The sequence below is a fragment of the Culex quinquefasciatus genome, chromosome 3, assembly GCF_015732765.1.
Source record: "Culex quinquefasciatus strain JHB chromosome 3, VPISU_Cqui_1.0_pri_paternal, whole genome shotgun sequence".
Taxonomy (NCBI): Eukaryota; Metazoa; Arthropoda; class Insecta; order Diptera; family Culicidae; genus Culex; species Culex quinquefasciatus.
In genome coordinates, this window is record NC_051863.1 from 127,591,841 (window position 1) to 127,613,102 (window position 21,262).

Here is a 21,262-nt window from a genome sequence, read left to right on the forward strand (position 1 = left end):
ATAAATCGTAAGGAAAAAAGATCGTTGAATAAAAACTTTGTATGCAATACATGTGCCATTTATTTATAAAATTGTTGTGAAATCCAAGTTGATTATCTGCGATGTAATTTTCGAAAAAAATCCACCTCTGTTTATCAAGAACCAAACGATCTTCAAACGATTAAAAATATTCGTAGAATATTTTGGTATCAACTGAAAAAAAAAAAACAAATCGAAATTTTCACATCTCTGTCCCACAATCACACACCAAGCCCTATACAAACACATGCAAACATGCGACTCGGCCATAAGCGCTTACAAAATCACCCTCATTTCACTTTACTAAAATGCGATAAACTCATTGTTGTTATTATTAGGCATAACAATTCATGTTTACGATCATCAACATACATGCGCCGGCGGCGACGGCCTGAGATCTCGCCCCCTCCTAATGCTTTGCCATACGAAACTTGTTCAGCGAGTGAGGGGGAGTGATGAAAATTGACGCATAAGTAATTCGGTTTCCGGCCCTGGAAAAGAAATTATTTTAAAAGTGTGTGCCATAAAAGGGTAATGTCTTTCGATTGTGTGTCAGAAGGGCAATAAAAGAAGTCAAAATTGTTTAAAACAGAGAGATTACAGGCTCTTATGGATGTTAAGATTCGTTATGGTTGATTATGGTAAACTTGAAAAATAAATCAATGTTCAATTAGGATTATTTGCCAAGGATCAATAAATAATCAGAAATAGACCACTCGACATTGCGCAACAACCCCCACAACCAATCAGTGCTCAATAACTGCGGTAGGTATCGAATTTCTGGGCAAGGTGCACAAACACACACCAACAGACCCATTTAACGTTGACCAAACCGACGGTCATAACAAAGTCATCAACAGTGGACCGTGTTTGACCACCAATCAGTCACCGCAACCAACCGTTAGCAATATACGGGGCAGGGAGAGAGGGTTTGCAACCCAACCCATCCATCCGTGACCGAAAAGCCGTTCCGAATCGCGCTTCGCAACCATTGAACCAACAAACGCTGCTGCCCCGGCCAATTCCTGCGCCACACCTGTGAACGTGGTGCCACTTTCCCGCTCTGTCTTACTCAGTTTGGCACCGTAAGCGGGGGGGAATTTGGACACATGACACTTTTCTCATAATATCACTCTTCACTAGCGACTCTCAAAAGATTATCAAAGAGACGAAACGATATTTGCACAAATCTCTGTTATTTTTCGTTGCTCCGATAGATTTGATCTGTGCAAACTGACAGTAAAGTCTGACGTTTAACCTTCATATGTATTAATGAAATCACTCTTCAAATTTCTCTCAGTGAGTGCTCAGTGAAGCTTTTAAGATGGAGTTGTTTTTATCGAGAATTCAAAAGCCAACCCAATCCATTTCCAATTTACGGCACATTTTCACGACATGCACCGCCATCCTACAGTAAGGACAAACCAGAGAGGATTCGAAGCAAGCCGTGTTGGTGGTGGAAAAGCTAGACCACACCGTTTGTTTTTCCCGCGGCACCACCTCGAGCGCCTCCGACACTCAATTTCGGTGTCGGTTTTCACAGATTTATTAACTATGTCACGGCACTCATTTTACTTATTTCACTTAACCGCACCAAATCGGTCCGTGTCGAGGTTTTTCACTGTTTCGCGTTGTCTCCGCCGAGCTGCGCAGTTTACTTTCCGGCAAGTTACCCCGAAAAAAAACAGGTCGTATGGCCTCTCTCTCAGCAAATGAAGGCTTCTCATTCAGCAGCTGTTCGGCGATGTTGGAGTTGCCTTTTTGCGACAGCAGCCTGTCAGCGATGAAAGAATTGTCTCACCGGGTCCTCTTTTTGGAAGGTTATTTTGTCCATATGTTATATAACGATACACTAAAGTTCATTTTTAATGTATTTTTTGGGTTTCCTTTTTTTGGTTTTTAAAAATAAATAGAAAAAGGATATTTTTTAAAGATGCCATTATTCGAAAAGAAATTAAAGAAAAGACGTGAAAAAAAGTTTCTTTATTAACCAGAATTTATCCAGTAAACAATAAAAAAAATGGACAGAAACTTGGAATAAAATTTGTGTTGACATTACGACAAAAAAAAAGACTCAAAATTAACTGCAACATTGCTTATATGCCAGAAACTATAAGGAAAACCTGAGCTGAAAAAATACTTAAATTGATATCTTCAACATAATTTCCTAAACAGGACAAAAGTTTCAAAACAAATCGAATAACAAAATTGTCATTGAACATAAAATTATTTCCAAAAATCACTACCCTCGAATGATGCTGATTCAGAATCTGCCGCCCCAGAGAGAATCTCTCCTGTCAACAGACAAAGAAAAAAAAACACAGTGAAATAAGTCTTTTTGCTTGCTGTAGCTGTGGTTCATTCGATCCGGCACGTCCCACAATCTTGAGCGTCATTCGTCGGTAACATAGAATCTTCTTCCATTAAGATTTCTTCTAAATATAACATAAAAACTAACTTAATCCACCTATGTGGTTGGAGCCTTCCTCACTTATTGCCAACAATGACTGATATGATGGAATTGTACAAAAATGTCATCTATTTGTTAGATCCGGAATAAAAAAGTACATAAATATCACTTGAGTGACCATACCTCGAGACAGAGTTGCCAGATCGTCAATGTTTTGGACTCGTTGGAAAGATCTGTTGATAACTTAACCAACGATGGGTTGGATGGCGCATCCGGACATAGTTTACATACACAGAAAAAAAAATCGTGGTAATATTACATCTGGGAAGGGGTACATCTTTTATGTCAGAAAACCTCTAAAACTGTGTAAAATTACCTCATATATGATGAAAATTTACCACATATAAGGTATAAATTTACCCAAGAAAATGACGAAAATTACCGATGAATGTGGAAAATTGTATCTAAAAATATGTAATTTTAGTCATTTTCTGCTGAGTTGGAAGAATAGATATCGAACTGTTATTGCCTGTGGAAAACATAAACAAGCCATATTTCAAACAGTCTTTTATTTTGATTTTTGCTCTCACCAACGCCGTCGTATTGGTTTTTCAGCAAGGACTTGCGTATCTGGTCCAAGAGCGGGGGTGGCGGGAGATTTAGGTCCCGTTCGGACAGGTTCCATTGGCCACCTTGGGTGCAGCTGGGTCGATTCTTGTTTTTCTCTTTTGCAGTGGGACAAACGACGACACAGTTGTGATCCGAGACCGTATCGTGGTCATCGGAGTGTTCAACGAAATGAGCGGCTGAATGCTTGATGGGGTCTGCTGGGGCATGTCCACCGAAATCAGCTTGTTGACCTAGATGACCCAACTTACCATCGGACATCCGGGAACCACTTTTTTATCGTGCTCGTCGACGAGCACCGTGGGTTTCTGAACGGCGGATATGGAAGAGGCCGGTGGCGTGGTACAAGATGGGTGGCGCCGAGCCAAAAGAATATTATTTTTTTTTTTTTGCGTTGAGTGCATTAACTCAACTTTTAGAAGTTCTAACAGAAACAATTTTCCAAAATGTATGAATTTATTTTTAATAGATTTGTAAGGCATTTCGGCTAATAATTTTTTTTGCAACATAAAAATTATGTTTTTAGCAATCTGGAGCTCAGTACAGGCCTCTAAACTTCGTTTTTTTGAATTGGCCACAAATCAATGTTTTGAAGATTAGTGCGCTGACCACGGGGACGCGTTGTCTTGTTTTTGCATGCTCATTTCCAACTGGAAGTTGGAGAAAGCATTAAAACACACGAACACACACGCACACGACGATGGCCGCGGAATCTGCTACGATTATTGTTTGCCCGAGCGGCCCAAACTCCCAGACGCGACGACCAGCAACTTCCTCCATTATTTACAACAACAACTTTTGACAGTTGTAAAATTTGTTGTCTTCCGAACACTATTGTGTATAATATTGCATCTTAGAAGACGAAAAATTGCACCTTCCGTCGAAATAATAAACATTTAAAGAGTAAAATGTGTCAGGCTAGATTTTCAGTAGCAAATCGTCTAAAACAGATGTAAAATTACACATTCCTTTTTTAAACATTCCAATTTAAAGCTTCCATTTTCACATTATTTTTTGCTGTGTACATTTAAGTGAGATCCGGTTCAAAAAAGTACATCAATATCACTTAAGTAGGCATATCTCGAGACAGGGTTGCCAGATTTTCAATGTTTTGGACTCGTTGGAAAGGTTTTTTGATAACCTAAACAACGATGGGTCGGATGATGGACCTGGACTTAGTTTACATACATTTAAGTGAGATCCGGCTTCCAAAAAGTACATCAATATCACTTAAGTGAGCATATCTCGAGACAAGGTTGCCAGATTTTCAATGTTTTAGGCTCGTTGGAAAGGTCCAACGATGGGTCGGATGACATAGTTTACATACATTTAAGTGAGGTCCGGATATATGTGAAAACACATTTCTGTACATAACTTTTGAACTACTTATCGAAACTTCAATCTGTATAAAACTCGATCTATGGGACCCTAAACCAAGTCGAATGCAACAGGTTCGGGTCAAATCGGTTCAGCCAGTGCCGAGAAACATGAGCTAGTTTGTTGGTCACATACATACACACACACACACATACACACACACACACATACACACAGACATTTGTTCAGTTTTCGATTCTGAGTCGATATGTATGCATGAAGGTGGGTCTACGACGTTTTTATACAATGTTCATTTTTAGAGCAGGATTATAGCCTTACCTCAGTGAGGAAGGCAAAAAATGCTGGATTTACTATTTTTATTGACATTTGAGGGAAAACTCCCATATTTAATAACCTGAGCAGGTCTCTCTTAAATCTTCTCTACACCAATTTTTTCCGAGAAACAGTAATAATAAACGATGCGTAATCCACCTTTAGGTGGTTGGTGCCTTCCTCACATTCCTATATAGAATACATTCAGTCAAAATAGCATCATTCTCCCTTAACACGTTTAACAAATTAGGTTTCTTTACTTTTTCTTATGAAAGGGTTTTCAGATTCTTAACCATTCTATCATCGGCAATATTTCCGGTTTCCGAGAAGTGCATAAATAATACTTAAGTGCATATAACTATTGATAGGGATGTTAGAACTTCAATCTACTGAACTCGTTGGAAAGGATTACCTATCCAACAATAGGTCGCATGATAGATCCGGACAAACGTTTTCATCAAAATATCTGAGATCCGGTCTTTTCAATACCTTTTGAAAAATGTACATGATGGGTTTTCTTGCAAAAATCACTCTTTTTACAATCCTCCGGACTTAAGCCGAAATTGTTTTAAGCATAATATATACTAAATATACCCATTTTAAGCCTAATAAGCGGTTGTGTTTGAATGATGCTGGATAATCTGGAGTGTTTCTTGAAATTTACTAAAACCAAGTACACCAACGAGTAGAGCAACTTTTTGAGAACATTTGTGTTCATTTTCACTGTTATTAAAAGTTATTCTATTCCTTTTACAAGCATTTAAAACAAATATTTCCCAAATGCATTCTAATCAGTCGAGTGCATTGGGCCACGCCCATAATCCTATTTTAAGCTTAGTTCTTTTTTCTTCCAGCGCTCTGCTTAGTGCTGCCAAAATTGATGAAATTTTAAGCCAACACTCACGAAAAGTAGCATTTATAGAGACAATTTCCTGGCATCACTGGCTCACTCCAACAGGCGGCGCTGCTGGTGGTGTTGGCGGCCACCCTTTGTTCTTTATGTGCCTTCGCTTCTCGCTCGGTTTTCTTCAGCCTTCGATTGGAATGGGTCGTCAAAATTCAAACGTCAAAAGACTTGGTGCGTTTGTTTTTTTGATGGCGCTTGCTAATTATTTACATTTTTCGGGATTATTTTTCATATGACGAAGATGGGTGTTTGATTAGAAAGGGCATATTTCCCCTACTTAACTAAAATAGTTGATTTTAAATAGATACTTATGACGGGTGATTCATATAGAACTAGCTCAATTTAAAAAAATAGAACAAGTCCAGTCAAATTTGATTTCCGAATCACTAGACCAAGACGTTACAACGTCGACTAAACGCGCTCGCTCACTCTCTTTTTTTTTTTTTTTGGTAGCGTTTCTTGAAAGCAATTTTCAGTGTTTTATTTTGTCATTACAGTGATTTTTCAACTTTTGGCTGCTTGTGAATGAAGTGGGTGGAGCTCGGAATGGATGGTGAAAGGGGGAGAGGAGGTTCATTTTCAAAACTGCTTTTGTTCGTTATCTCGATTTTTGTTTTGTTTCTACCATTATGGCTTGTTTGTTGGCTTTCGGTGCTGCTGCTGGCTGGCTGTTGCAGTAATAAAGAAGTGATGAATATTTGGTTGGCTGTATAAATAACTGCCCGAAGTTGTCACATTTAGCGTGACAAATAGGTCTGTTTCCTGCGCCGAATTTGCTGCTGCTGCCGCATGCGGCGGTTCAATTGGGTGAAAAGTTTTTCCCCATTTATTGCCCATTTGACGTCAACGCGAGGAGGTCACACTTATGACGGGGAGAGAAGAGGTGGAGAAATGGCTCTTAATTCAATTTCAGGGGCTTTGAAGATTTTAATATGATACATATACAGATTCTTCAAATAATTGTTGTACAATTAAAACAATTGTGGAATTATATTCAACCAAATTTAAACATCCAATCTTAAGAAGCTTTAAACTTTTCAATTCAGTATCCAGGACATTCTACAGTGCTGTTCAATCTTTAAAAACCCCTTCCAAAGGTTTTTTTTTTTGAAAGATTTTATATCAATGTTTTCTTGAAAACATCACCTTTCGTAATTTAACTTAAATGGGAAGTGTTAGTTGATAACAGCCAAAGTTGACCCCTGAAAACATGACAATTCTAAAAATTAAAACAAATCAAGCTTACAACCACATGGTTGGAACTCCATACATCCTGTTAGCCCAAAAAGTGGGACGATTGTTGAGCTCTGTCGCTGGTATAGTATAAATTTGTCCAAGCTAGTCACAGCCTACTCAGCAAAAAAAAAATTAATCTCTTATACCACTCGCAAATTGACAGACAGACTTTGTTTTTGTTTTATCTATACCAATTCTGCGTAATTCAAGTAATGTTTCCAAACATGATCGACTTGTGGAGAATATGTTGCTTTAGTGGCGCGATTTCTTTGCCAACACTTCATTTTGTATGCTCTTCTTCAACAGTTAAATCTTGCTCACCATCGTTATTTCACTGATGGGTTGATAAAATCGTGTTTTAAAAAGGAAAGGAGCAGATTTTGATGTTGCGAATGGGGGATTGGAGGAAGACGACCCTTCCTTATTGTTGTTCGATGTCACAGAATTCAAGCCATTTTACCAGCACTAGCTAAATACCTGTTCCCAAAGGAATAGAATGATTATTGAACATGCAATTTTTAACTGCACAGATTTTTCCGGCATTTTGGAGCATGAAAAGTAGATAAATTGCAAAAACAAACGGCTGACACGAGAGGCGCGCGAGAAGAAAAATGAAAATTCATATCATGGCATGCTGTGATTTTGTTTACTTGAGGCATCTTCGCAGTATACCAGTTTTGATCGGACGAGGGGTCGATGCATATTTCTTGTAGCCGGTATCTGTTTACGATTAAATGACATTATACAAATCAACCAAACTGCCGCTCTAATCTAGTCCGTCCCATATGTATTTTGGTCGATTTTGAGATAAACCCAACAAAAGTCTTGTTTTTACGTCTACTTTATACCTACTTAATAAAAAAGTAATGTTTGTTCTACGAATTTCAAAATAAAAATTACTTTTGTGCTGTCCCATATGCAAAATATAGGCAAGTCAGTTCTTTGTATTTAAATGTCTCACAACTCAGTTAATTAATTGTTGAAATATATAAATTACACAAACTATGTCTCTATGAACTCTTAAAGCACACAAAAAGAACAAAAACGTTTTAAGTTGTTCATATTGAAGATACATTTTGAATTTTGAAGCGTCATAGTCGAAAAAATAATCTGCCTTTTTGTCTTATGCAAGGGACAACCGCGGTAATAAAATATACCACTGTGCCTAGTATTCCATAAAATCAGTTCTTTTCCTTCTTGAATGAATAGCCTTTGTCATGGTTCTGGATTAGGTTCCACTTCCGTTTTCATAGATTGTGGATTACTCAATTTCACGGGTTCAATTCTTAAAATATGCATTCAATTAGTTGCAGCAAAAGAAATTGCTTGTCTCGTTGCTGGTTACATTTTCATAGCTAATTCATTTTCTAGAATGATCCGTCAAATTCAATTAACCTGCAACAAACAAAATTTTAGATCATTTAATTAAAATTACTTGAAAAACTACTAAAACAAACCAAGCATTGACAGGTAAATTTCTGTTGTACCTTGATAACATACAGACTTGCCTTTATTGATGAACAAATAAAGTCATGTCGGTCTCTTCACGAAAAATTACCAAATTAACCTCCTAATTTTAAATTTTTTGAATCAAATTTAGGTTTGGGATATTCTTTGAACTAATATTTAAATAATTGATGAACAAAATATTTTAAAATTTTTGATTAGAAATGTAAAATATGGTGGAACATTTTTTGGGCGAGATTTTATTACAGCAACAAATTATAATTAAAGCAAAATTATGATCATCAAGTGAGAACGGTTCAAATTCAAATAAAGTTTACTAATTAGTTACATCTACTGGCAATTATTAGAATCTACTTGACAATGATACCTTGTAACAGATTGTCCAAGGCACAAAAGGCTCATTAAAATCAACAATTATAATCGGCTATCAGTACAAGAAAAACATAACCAGGGTTTTAAAAATATTCTGATTTCTATCACTCAACAAAATAAAAATCAAAATCCATATTCAACCTGTGTTGGCGCCAACGCCAAAGTAGATTTAATTTGCTCAAGAAATGATTTGAACCTCAGAAGATATAGTTTCCAACCGATATGATTTTTTAACAGTGTCAGGTATAGTAAATTTGCAAGAATAATCCATCCATTTCCACAGTGTCAGTTAATCCTTCCATTGTTTCAAGCACATAACACAACACAAATGTACCCGCACATACACGCCACACATTGAAGAAGAAAAGAAACAATAGCATGTAAATAACCGCCGACCAACTCACCATTCGTGTCCTTTCCCTTTCACACATGTTTCATTCATGAATCTCACAGCACACAAACGGCTCAAGGACGCGCAGCGCGCGTCTGAATAGGCAGCTTGCGCAAACAGACCAATAGGAGAGCAGGGAGTAGGAATGAACGAAGTATGAATGGAAAGAAGAAGTGGCGTGTACATGGTTTAGGGAAAAAGGATTGCGCACCGAGAGGAGATTAAAGAAGAGGAATAATTTTGTTGCAAGAATGAAGAAGATTCGGCAAATTTGGCCGAAAATGTATGCTTTAAAACCAAATGAATTTGTTAGTCCGTAAGTCAGTTTAAGCTTGTAAATATAGCAGTAAAGATCGTGAAACAAGCTGTTTTCTTGCATCCTGGCCAAAGGAGTCCACTTGATAAAAGTTGTGAATACAGTCCACTCGCCGATTGTCGCCTTGAAGCTGTGTTGTGCCACGGAATTCCCTGCAACACAGTGGAAAGGTTGGACAATCAACAAGCCCTCCTGGAGCCGGGCCTAGCGCTCCTTCAACCTGTAACAATTTAAAACTAGCGAATGAACTCCGAATTTGAACATAATCCTTTTTATATATCATGCAAAAATTGTTCAAAAAATCAACAAAATCTGACTACGTTGGAACCAGCGTGACAAAGTGTGACATAGGAGGGAGGGCGTGATTTTGGCGGTCATTTCTGGCCCTTCAAAAGTTTCCGAGTTTTATTACAAGAGTTCAGTCAAAAATGATGAAGTAAAATTGCACGCCGAAGTGCCGTTCAGTCAACATTATGTGCTGGATGGAAATACATGCTGTTATCGAAAACTAATAATAAATAATTTGCTTCTTTAAATAATTTTATAAAATTCAAAATATTCTTACTACACGCACTATGGACGACCCATCGCTGCAAAACTGCCATAAAAACTGGTAGAAAAGTTGCAGCTCTCCACCGCCAGAGGCAGCACATGTATTGTCCCCGTTTTTGAACTTAAAGTTCCACATATGTGTTACAACCCTAAATTTTCTTAGTTTTTAGATTTCTTCTTTCCATTGCATTCAAAGAGATCAAAAAATTTGTGAAAAAATATATTTTTGGCAAGTTTTTACACTAATTTTTAATGTAATTAATGTGAAAATCGTTGGCACAAAAAAAATTAGTTAAACTTGATTTTCATTTATCGAAAAAAACTTAACTATCAGATAAATTCAGATAAATCTATTTCCATTTAAAAAACATAATATTGGGAACACTTTTTAAATTCTCAAAATAATAATAAAAATTGAAATGTTAACTGCGAAATGAACTAACTAACAAAATTAAATTAATTTAAACATTTTTATACAAATTCTGAGATTTTTTTCTTCAAAATATTGCTTTTCGTTTCCAGGGACGTGAGCGATACAATACACGAATGTATTGTTGTTTTTAACCACTGTGCTTAAGGCGAAGCCGTTGATCATTTTCGAAGAAAATTGATCATCACTATAAAATATTTTGTATCAAATTCAATTAAGCGAATTTCTGCACCAAAATGAATCAGCATGTGCTGGTTGTTGCCTTCTTGAAGCCACTGAAAGAGTTTTTGATCTAAATCAATTGTGTTTCAAAATTTATATAATTTTAAGGTACAATCATTGACATCCTAGTTGGCAATCATTGATTAATGACGATTTCCATAACTTTACAAGGAATGGGATAATCGTTACCAAAAGGAATCAGCATGTGTAGGGCACTATTCTAAACAACTTGTTGAAGGAATTTTGTCAAAATATTGAAAGCGACGAAAAATTTATATCTTTGAACGAAAAATCATGAAAATGATGGAAGTCTTCACTTTAAACCCAATCCAATACAACGAATCATCTTCGCGGTTAACTTTACGCAGAATACCTGGCCGCTTTATCGATTTAATGCAATGGGGCACAATGCTAATAATGACAAGTGGATGCTAGGCGTTAATCAACCTAAGGCATTTTCCAGGATGCTCTCGAAAGACTGGGACTGGGTTAGATTAGTTTAGAAACCGTTTTATTTGATGTTCTGAAAAGTTTTTCTTTTTAAGGCTTATTGTTATTTTCTTTCTGATTCAAAATTATGAATGCTTCCATTTTTGAAAGTTAGGAAACAGCCGATTCGAAAAAGGATTTCGTCATTGGTTGGCAGAAGAGCTGTCACTGGATGCCAGTAGCATGGCTATCACAGAATGTCAGCGGAATTAAGTTTAGATATAGTTTTTTTTACATTTGTAGTCTTTAAATTTGAATTTCTGGGAATCCTCAAGACTTAAAGAATCACTAATTGGACCATCAATTCCCCGGTAATTTCCAAAACCTTCACGTTACTAACAACTCGAACTCCACACTCTTCCGTGCCTTCTGCACCATACCATCGCGGCAAAGTCCCCGATCTATAGCTATAGCTCCGTGCTGCTGTGGGGGCTAAAAGTCAATCTGCTTACATGTAGAACAATTTGCGTTGGTTTGTTGCGCTCATGTTCTCTTCTTTAGCTCGACACCGTCGTCGTCGTCGTCGTCGTGTTGGGCGGCTTCTTCGTTCTCTCGTTTCCTTTGCGCCTACAGTCGGTTCCATTGCCACTCCGATACCCGTTGGAAGCTACCTGTTTGGCTCGGAGATTGTCGACATTGGCGGGATGGCCTGTAACAGTGTGTTTGTGTGTATTAATACACTGGTTGGGAACTAGCCAGTAGTGTTTGTGTGTGTGTATTTACTCGCGCTGTTAATCGGTATGACTAAGTGTGAAAAGAGACGGCTACGCTAAAGTGGCAGCTTATTATTGATTATACAGCTAATTTGTTGAAAAGTACGCAGTGAAGCGTGTGTTTCTTCTTTTTTTTTTGCTTTTTGCTGGCCGAACTTGGGCTTGGACGGCGCGTTGGTCGGTTAGGTTATAGCTCTGAGTAGTTGGTTAACTTGACCGGGTGTTGAGACTTGGTTGGGAGGAAGACTTGAGTCGGGGGTTGGCGGTAATAAGTGGCACCGCGCACACCATTTGTCGCCCGAGCTCGCACGATTAGTATGTTCAGTATTTGCCTGGGGAGCCCCTTTTTTGCTCATAGCTCGAGTTGTGCTGTAGCCGTTTGGTCTTTTTCCCTTTTCTGTCATGTCACACGAGATAAGTTTATTGCTGCGCTACCGGGCGCGGACCGCCATAGTGGTCGGTCACCACAGGCAGGGGTCCGCCACTGGTTTACAAATGTCACTCACAGAATCTCGGTGCCAGGCAAGCGAGCGACAAACGGACCAACCGATTGGCGTTGGTTATTTATGTGAGCTGAATTCTGACACGTATTACGTCGTTAATCGGTTTGATTGGTTGTTAGCATCGGCGGTGGCGACTAAGTAATTACGTGCCGGACATGTTCAGAATGCGCTTTTTTGCTCGAGTTTGATTGCCTTTCGGAGCTGCCCAGCTGAAGGAATGATTGCTGGTGATATCGTTTAATTATTTTGATTTTTTTTTTCTATTTCACAACTTAACTTGAAGACCTAATCATAAACAACACCAAAACCAACATAAAATGCGCAAATTGCTAGGGGAACGATCAAGCTAGTTTTCGCAGGTTTCCCACGATGATGTTTCTTCTTCATAGTGTAGATTCGACATCACTTGTATTTTAATGTTGTTCTCTTAACTAAATAAGATTTTTTTCTTCCTTTCCAGAACTCCCGTAACGGTTCCCGGTAAACTCCACGGTGTCAGCCAGAGCTTAGCTTTACCCCTCCCTATGAAGCCCACCCCGCAACGGCCAAACCCTGGCGCCTAGCGAACGCGACTACCTCTCCCGATCGACGGCACCGGTAGCGGCAGATCCGTTGGCCTGCGACGGACTCGGCGGAGCGGACGATCTCGCCCGGCGTGCTAGGTTCGAACGTGAGCGCGGCTAATATGGCCACACCGCCAACCGAGGGAGAAATCAGAGTGGGTCCCGGCCATCAGGTAACCGCCGCCGATATCTATGTACGTAAGCCCAACCCCCCCGCGCGAAGCTCCAACGCGTTTGGTAAAGCTACGCTGAAATCAATTGTTCGAGTGTGTGTGTGTGTGTGTGTGAGGATTTTTTTTGGGAAAGTCTTTTGGTCCTTATTGCCTGCGGAAAATCGGTTTTATTGGTATTGCGAAGATTGGTTCGTTTTGTACGTTTGGTTAGTTTTGTGTAGATCGTAGATATGATCTTTACGGTTTCGACATGCTCGGTAAAGTATCTGTAATTTGATCTTTCTCTCCTTGAAGCACGTTCCGTCTCATAACAAACATGTAGATTACTGTTCTTTAGAACAGTTCTGAACGATAGACAGCCGGATACCAAACCTTCATCCCTGCAGAAGTTTTGCAGTATCAAACTGAAGAATGGACCAAAACACAAAACGGTCATGTTTGAAAACAAAACATCAGCACCTTCCGCATTCAAGTCGTAAATCACTCCGGGTTTTCCCAGGAAAATGCTCTTATCCAAACAAATGCGATGCCGGCCTGCTGTTTGTTTAGTACAACATTTCCACACCGAATAAAATATGATTTATATCCGGTGAGAGTGAAGCGCTAAACCAATATGTGTGTAACTGCCCATTCATTGTGCAATGTAAACAAATAATCTGAACGTAAAGTGAGTGAACTCCAACTGCTTCGCATCACGCTCGAGCAATTCCATATCAGAGTTGACAAGCGGTGCGAGCAAAAAGTGAAAATCTTTGTGTCATTTTCAATAAGCGCAATCAACTCCGTTACAATTGACACCTCTAATGGCGTTTTACAACCACCCCACACAAAAACACAGTGCGAGGCTTCAATTAATTAGTGCACACCACTTGTGCGCCCCGGGGGCGAAAGTGAACAAGTTTGCAAGTTTACTAACGTAGAGTTACTTTTTCTCATCAGCGTCGTGGCTTGAATGAGCAGCCAGTGAAAAATTGCCTCAGATGAAAGATTAGCGACGTGGGCAGAGCTCGGTTTGTTTATATGCAAACAGAGAGATGGCAGCAGTAGCAGCACCACATGATGGTTGTGAATGTGCTTTTTTTTCAATATACATTTTCATGCTTAATTTCCGTTGTTTCGCTGAGTTATAATAATTTATTTAGTTATTGCGAGCGCACAAACCTCAGCCATTTTTCACTTTTATTTCCTTGCACGGTGATCAAAGTTTGGGGGAAATTGTGTGTTAATGTTGAATGTTCACATTTTAAAACTGAAATTTGAAAAAACTGCAAAAAAATCGGAAGGGCTGAGAGTTCGTCCAATGTTAGGAAAATCGATAAATATGTAAATAGGTAAAAAAGTATTTGTTTTATTCTTTATTAAAAAGCTTTCCAGGCAAATTTTAACATGCTATCAGAAAATACTGCTAAAAAACAATACACCTCTCGTATTTCCTAGGTATCGAAAACAATTTAAATGATGTCTATTACTTGAATATTGACCCAATAGCATAGCATAGCATAGCACTTCGTTATTGACCAGGGTCCCCCAAAATTGCTCCGTGGACCATAGATGAAAAGTAGGAACCAAACCCCTTCGCAATTTTCAAAGGTCCCAATCGTGCTGATCAATACCGACGCCGGCCACGACCAGTGGTAAGACACGGGGAAGTGGATGGGAATGTTAGCCGATACTTGAGTGATGGAGACCGCTAAATCGGCTACGTCTCCGACAAAGTATCACATGAGTTTTGAGGGGTTAGTAAGAGGTCAGCATTCGCTGTGGTAGGTGATGCGACCATAAGCAATTTGTTTATTGGTTGAAATTTTAAAAATCTGTATTTGCGGAAAGATGCATAATTGATTATTTAAAAAGTTTTATAGCCGAACGCGTGCCAACCGAGCAGAAGTGCTATGGGATGGACTTATCAGAGTATTTTTACTGTTTGTACAATTTAGATTACGCGAGCAAACTTCAAAAATAGTTAATATAAGATGTTTTACTCTTTATAAAATCGATAGTTTCACAGTTATGTGAAAAATAATTGCACAATTTACCCGACGCCGTGCCTTCTGATCAACGATGATATAGGAAGGGCTTTTAAAATCACAAAACAATCAATGCACTGTGGTCCACATTGCAAAATTAAGTGGAAAATGGATTTTCCGAAAAATGGTTAAGTTTTGGAGCTTTGGTGTCTTCAGAAGAGTTGTTGCATATGGAAAGGGGCAACTTTTGGTTTGGTTGAAAATTAGGGTGGTTCACGATTAGGGTGAATTTGGAAATCTAACTTTACAGGAATATTTTTGGGAATTTTTTCGTCTTCTAGAAAGTTGACGGGCTTGCCAATCCAAGCAAAATTTTATCTCGTAATCTACGCCTTCTACGACAAAATATATAGAAAGCATCTGAGCAAACCTTCAAAAATCAGTTTTTTTAACGTGGCAATTCAGTGTTAAGTTTTAGAGAAAAGTGGTATTCGGAGCACTTTTAGAGCTCTAAAAAACAAACATTTTTATTATCTGACAAGTCAATTTGGACTTAAGGGTCACAGCGAAGTTACAGCGATTTTAAGGTAAAAAAGATGCAAATTTAAAACTTAAATATCTCGAAAAGGCGCAAGCCAAATTTTAAGCACTAGGCTGCATTTGAAAGAAGAGATCCAGCACTACAAACGCTGAAAAAATCTCACGGGTGTTTTTCTTTAAACTCGAGATATCTTCATTTGAAAACGTCAAATTTTCAAAGGAAAACCTTATGGGACCATCCTAACGAATTTCGAAAATTGTCCAAATATATGTTTTTCCATGTAATTTTGCCCACTGAATCTGAATCTGCCCTCAGAATTGACCCAAAGTGTCGAAAAATCGTTTTTTGGTCATATTTTGGGTTTCCATGTAAAATTATCATTTAAACCCAAGAAACAGAGAAACCTATTTTTATGCGATGCGTTACGTTTTTCTAATTAACTTATTTCTCTGGGACGACGCAACGTTTTTGAAATCTTTTAAAAGCAATTACAGTCGACTCTCTGGCTGTCGATCTTCTCGATATCAATAATGCTCCATGTACCGATGAATTCCTCAGTCCCTTCAAACTGCATACTTCGATTGTCTTTATTCCTCGATATTTTCTCTTGCTTGAAGGATCTTTTCCTCGACGGTCCCTTGAATTCTATTTGCTTTAAATATCTATTCCGGTTGTCAATAATTTTACTTTCTCATGGCTTGCATAGACGTTTTTCTTTGAGAAACGAAGCTTTGAAGGGTGTTTGACATTTATTTGTTTTTGTTTGCTGGACGTTGCCATGATTTTTTCCTATAGCTGGTCAGCAAGAAAAAACAAATTTCAATCGAGTCTTCATTTTGCATCGTTCTGTAAACTGATGATTCTCTTCCTCGACGGTCCCTTGGATATTGACAACCAGAGAGTCGACTTAGTAGGTTTTGTTCAGATCTACAATACACTTTTTGAAGCTTGCAAATATTATTGTATGGCTTAAGAGAAATCGACGAAATAAAAAGCGTAACGCCACCGCGTAAACTGAGGTTTCTCTGTAACTAAAATCAAGGGATTTCCAGCATCGTGTCAGACAGGTCATATTTTTTGTAGTGAAAACTTGAGAAAACGATAGACCAAAAAAAAAATATTGCCTTTTAAATCTCAATAAACCTTTTCGTATTTTTGATTTGGTCTATTTATTTTCATGTAACAAACTTCCAGCACACTATGGTTCATCCCCATAGAAACAGGTGGCCATATTATGTTTTGCCTTTTTCAATGTTTGTTTTCATACAAATTTGGTATTTTGTCGTTTTTTATGACCTTTCATGTTTTTTTTTTACAATAGATTGTTTATAATAAGTGTTTTCATTCATCTGCAAGTTTAACAGAATGCGGTATACAAACACAAAACAAAACGTTTTTCAAAAAAAAAATGCCCCAGTCTTTCACTGAAAACTTCAGTTGTAGAGTTTTTTTTATGAAAAGAACTTATAAACACAATAGTTTGTAGGAAAAACTCTAGAGTTTTTGATTTGGAAATAACACCTAATCTATCAATAGTCTCAAAGCTTGTCTTATTACCATTCCAACAATGTTTAATAGTAAAAGAAAAATATGTAAAATGGCAGAACTGAGTTGAAATGAAACAACAACTGGAAAAATAGCTTTTTTGTACGAAAAACGCTAGCGATTTAACCCATTGCTGATTGCCTATATTCGTAATGAGCATGCTTAGTGCATTGAAAATTTGGGGTTATCTTAGTTATAATGTTTACTTTCGAGAAACTTTGCTGAAAGATGCACAGCTCTATCTTCAAACGGGAAGTTTTCTGAGCCATTTTGGTGATTTAGTTACAGCATCAAACGTCGAAAAAAGCACAATTTTCCCAGGTCTGGCAAGGTACCGATTTTTAAAAATCTGGCAGACAAAAATGTTTCAATTATGAATTTTTATAGAATTTCAATGGTTTAATTTTCAGTCTCAAAAAGGTTGAACTTACATTTTCTTTTAAATAATTATTTGCTATTTTTCCGATTTTTTTATCAAACTCGCCCATTTTAATCAAAAACTTGATCGTAATAAGGTCCTATAGCCCTGTATATATTTTTATGTGCAACGGTAAAAAACACATTTGAAAATCATTTCTGAAGCAACCGGGGTGGCCAGATCTCAATTGCAAATTTATTTGATTTTTCGGTTTCGAAAAGGTCCTTTTTAATCTTCATTACAACAAATCTAGAGTTTTTTTTTTTGAAAAAGGTCCTATAAACTATTGTCTTTCATATGTTTGTTTATAGAACCTACATATTAAAAAAAAACTCTAGAAATACACTAAAATCTCCTATTACGCGCAGGCGCTTCTTATTTGGTTGATTTCAATGGTGGAAAATGTTCTATGAACATATGAAACACAATAGTGTATAGGATTAAAAAAACTCTAGATTTCTCGAAAACAGTGTAATATTTTCACATTCTCTTGAAAGCAATTTTTAGACCTGACAAGACTATAAATTGCTTTGAAAAGATTGCAAAAATGTTGCGTCGTTCCAGAGAAATCGATGAAATAAAAAGCGTAACGCCTGAGCGTAATCTGATGTTTTAGTGTATCCACTACGCATTAAAACCTGTTCTAAATTGGCAACAAATGACAAATCTGGCACACATCTGGTATCATTTTTTATTCTGGCTACCAGATTTTCCAGGGCCTTTTTTCAACTCAATTAGTAATTTGATACAGAGAAACCTCTTTTTACGCGGTGGCGTTACGATTTTTATTTCGTCGATTTTTCTAAAACCATGCAATATTTTTGCAAGCTTCAAAAGACGTGTTGTAGATCTGAACAAAACCTACAAATTGCTTTTAAAAGATTGCAAAAATGTTGCGTCGTTCCAGAGCAATCGACAAATTAGAAAAACGTAACGCACCGCGTAAAAAGAGGATTCACTGTAACTCTTAATTGTGGTGCGGTGAATTAAAAGTTAAAAAAATCTTTTTATTTCATTACAAAACAATAATTAATTGATAGTTATCAAGGCTAGACAAAAGTACAGTAGTTGTTCGGTAACTGGGCGTTGTATAATTGGGCTGCTAAAAAGCAGACTGTTGCGGCTCCTGGCAACAGTTTTTGGGCGAGGTGGACTGTCCTTCGACTTGAGGGGACTGTAAAAACCCAAGCCTTTGTGGACTACGTTTCCGGCACAAATAAACATGCGACACTTCCGTAAAAACAACAAACTTTCTCTATTTCCGATGCTATTTACAAGAAATCGATGTTTACTCTTCGCGATCCTCTTTGCGACTTGCCTTTGCACGCCGTTTCGCTGCTGTTTTCTTCTTCTCGCACGTTCGATCGTTTGCGCGCGAACTCGTCGTCGTGCCGTTGTTTTCGGCTGTCAAAGTTTGCAGTGCCGACCTGTCAGCGCTGCAGGGTTACGCACACTGAGAGAAATTTGCGCAAATCTGGGAGAAAACTTCGGCATTGGCCGAACACAGACAAACGTCAAAAATCCAAAATAAATCGAAAAGATCGAGGGGTTAATAAATAATCTATTTTCTAACATTTATTTGATTTTAGGAAACAATAAAAAAAAATATAAAAATTAAGCATTGTAAACAATTTTGAGAAACATTTATTTTTATATTTCATCAGGAAAATATTATGCATCTTTGATCTCCTCGTAATTTTACGTTCAGCAACATTCGGTGACTGGGCTACGTTCCCAGTTACCGAACAAGTACTGTATTTTAAATAATCTAGGACTATATAATCAAAAATGGCGGTTGTAGAGTATAAATTTTTTTATTTGGTTGTGTAACAGCCAGAGGTCGTTGAATTCAAATTTGACGTTAAAAATAAGAATGCGAAAAAATGTTTGTTTTGACTTAATAACTTCTGTTGAAGATTTGTTAATTATTGATCTTGGGTTGCAATATCTGCATGAAACTTTAGAATAATTTATAATACATTTACCTTTCTTTTAGAATCTTACAATAATCCTTTAATAATTAAAAATCACGCCTCGGAGTCTCCACCAAAGTGGCCGCTCAATTGTCGAAAGTGTTGCCAATCCATTTAACGGCAGCATCTGTTTACATTAACAACTTGTTAAAGAAAACACTCCAATTTCCAGTTGCAATGATCGCTCATTTACCACTGCGGCGGCGGCGGCACCAAGCCGCTAAAAGAAGTGATTGAATTTTCAGCTTGGAAATTCGAAATTGAACCAAAAAAAATACAACGATGCAAGGCCAAAACAGGAAACAAGAAACTGCGAGAAAACGGCCTCAATCAAGCCAGGCGCAAGTTTTCGTGAGCATCCCAACTGATGTTGCTATTTTGTTTTTCACTATTTTTCAAAATTTATTACCTCACAAGAGCGGGTTCACGCCGGCCGACAATGAGCCTGCTTTCTGCGCTTTGTAATTAATTTTAAATTGTTCACATTTTTCACAGTGTATAATTAGCCAATAAGTAATAAAAGAAAAAAGAGCGCGCGCAGCACTCTGCTAGGGTGAGTGTACCTGTTTTGGGCTCACTTCATTGGCTTACGTTAAAATGAATATGATAGGCCCAAAATAGGGACACTTTGTGTTTTCCGCGTCTTGCTTTCGTTTTGAGGAGAGCGTACTTTTTCCGAAGAAACACAGCGAAGCAAAGGTGGGTACGTGAAACGAGAGGGGGGAAAGAATTCAAGAATGAGTTTCAAGTATTTTAACGGTTCTTTTAATTAGTTCTGGGCGATTTGATTGAACGCCTGCCTGCGGTTAAACGAACCCACCCGTGCTTTGTTTGTTTTCTTTTTTTTCGTTTCCTTTCGGTGTTTTATTACTTTTTGTATTTGCTTTCTCGGGAAAAGGAAATGAGAGAGATAGAGATGTTTAGAGACTGTGTGAAATGTAGATTACATCAGATAAAATATACTTTTTCGGTAGTTATCTCAAGCAATTATCTTGTTCGAAGTTGTAATAAAAGTGTATATTTCGAAAATTGGTTAATTTAGAAACGATAATTTGAGCAATGTTAAATCAAATTCATGATTGGATGAAATTGGCTTTTTGAATTAGATTGAGCTTTTAAAGGAAAATCACAAAACTTATTGTAAATGTCGTTTACCGACCAGTGTTACATGCAAGAAAAAAAAAATATTTTACATGCGTCCAGTTGTTTTTCAATTATTAGTTTTTAATTCAAAATATCGCGGGCGACCTAAACTTTGAAAACTATTTGCAACGGCCTTAGATTGGTTCATACAAATTTTTGATTTTTTTGTTTGATCCAATCATCAAATTGCATGGAATTTGGACCAAATCCTTAACCTGCCAAACATATGAGAACTTCCCCTAGTCAGTTAGGGTATTTTTGAGGTAAAAAGATGCCATTTTAAAAGTCAAATTTCTCAAAACTGCTTAATTTTCCGCCAGAGAAGCCTTTTCAAGATTTTCGCTTGGAACTTTTCCTAGGGGAACAGCATCGAATTCCAGCGTGCCTCTAATGTTGTCATGCATTCGATTACAGTTCATTAAAAGCGTTTTCAACCGACATCGAGTGATAAATAGCTCAATAAGGAGTGAGCAAGCTAATTTCTATCAATAGTTTTGCAAAATTAGTTGTTTAAATAGTGCCAAACATACGAGAATTTCCCCTACCTGTTTTTTTATTCGTCTGAATGATATTTGCTAGTTTTTTTTTTTCAAGGTCATTTTGCCAAATAAAAAAATAATTCTGTTACATTTTAAT

General features: G+C 37.5%; 1 protein-coding gene across 9 annotated transcripts in view; it reads left to right on the forward strand.

Annotated features, from left to right (window-relative positions):
* Positions 1–21,262, forward strand: part of LOC6038817 (arginine-glutamic acid dipeptide repeats protein) — a 112,254-nt gene that overhangs the window by 69,045 nt on the left and 21,947 nt on the right. For 7 of the 9 annotated variants that reach the window (XM_038264407.1, XM_038264413.1, XM_038264408.1 and 4 more), the window contains exon 4: positions 12,764–13,060. In XM_038264407.1, the coding sequence (XP_038120335.1) occupies positions 12,989–13,060 (72 nt within the window). In that variant the 5' untranslated portion in view covers positions 12,764–12,988. The remainder of the gene's footprint in view (positions 1–12,763; positions 13,061–21,262) is intronic. The other 2 variants (XM_038264409.1, XM_038264415.1) reach the window with 1 other exon arrangement.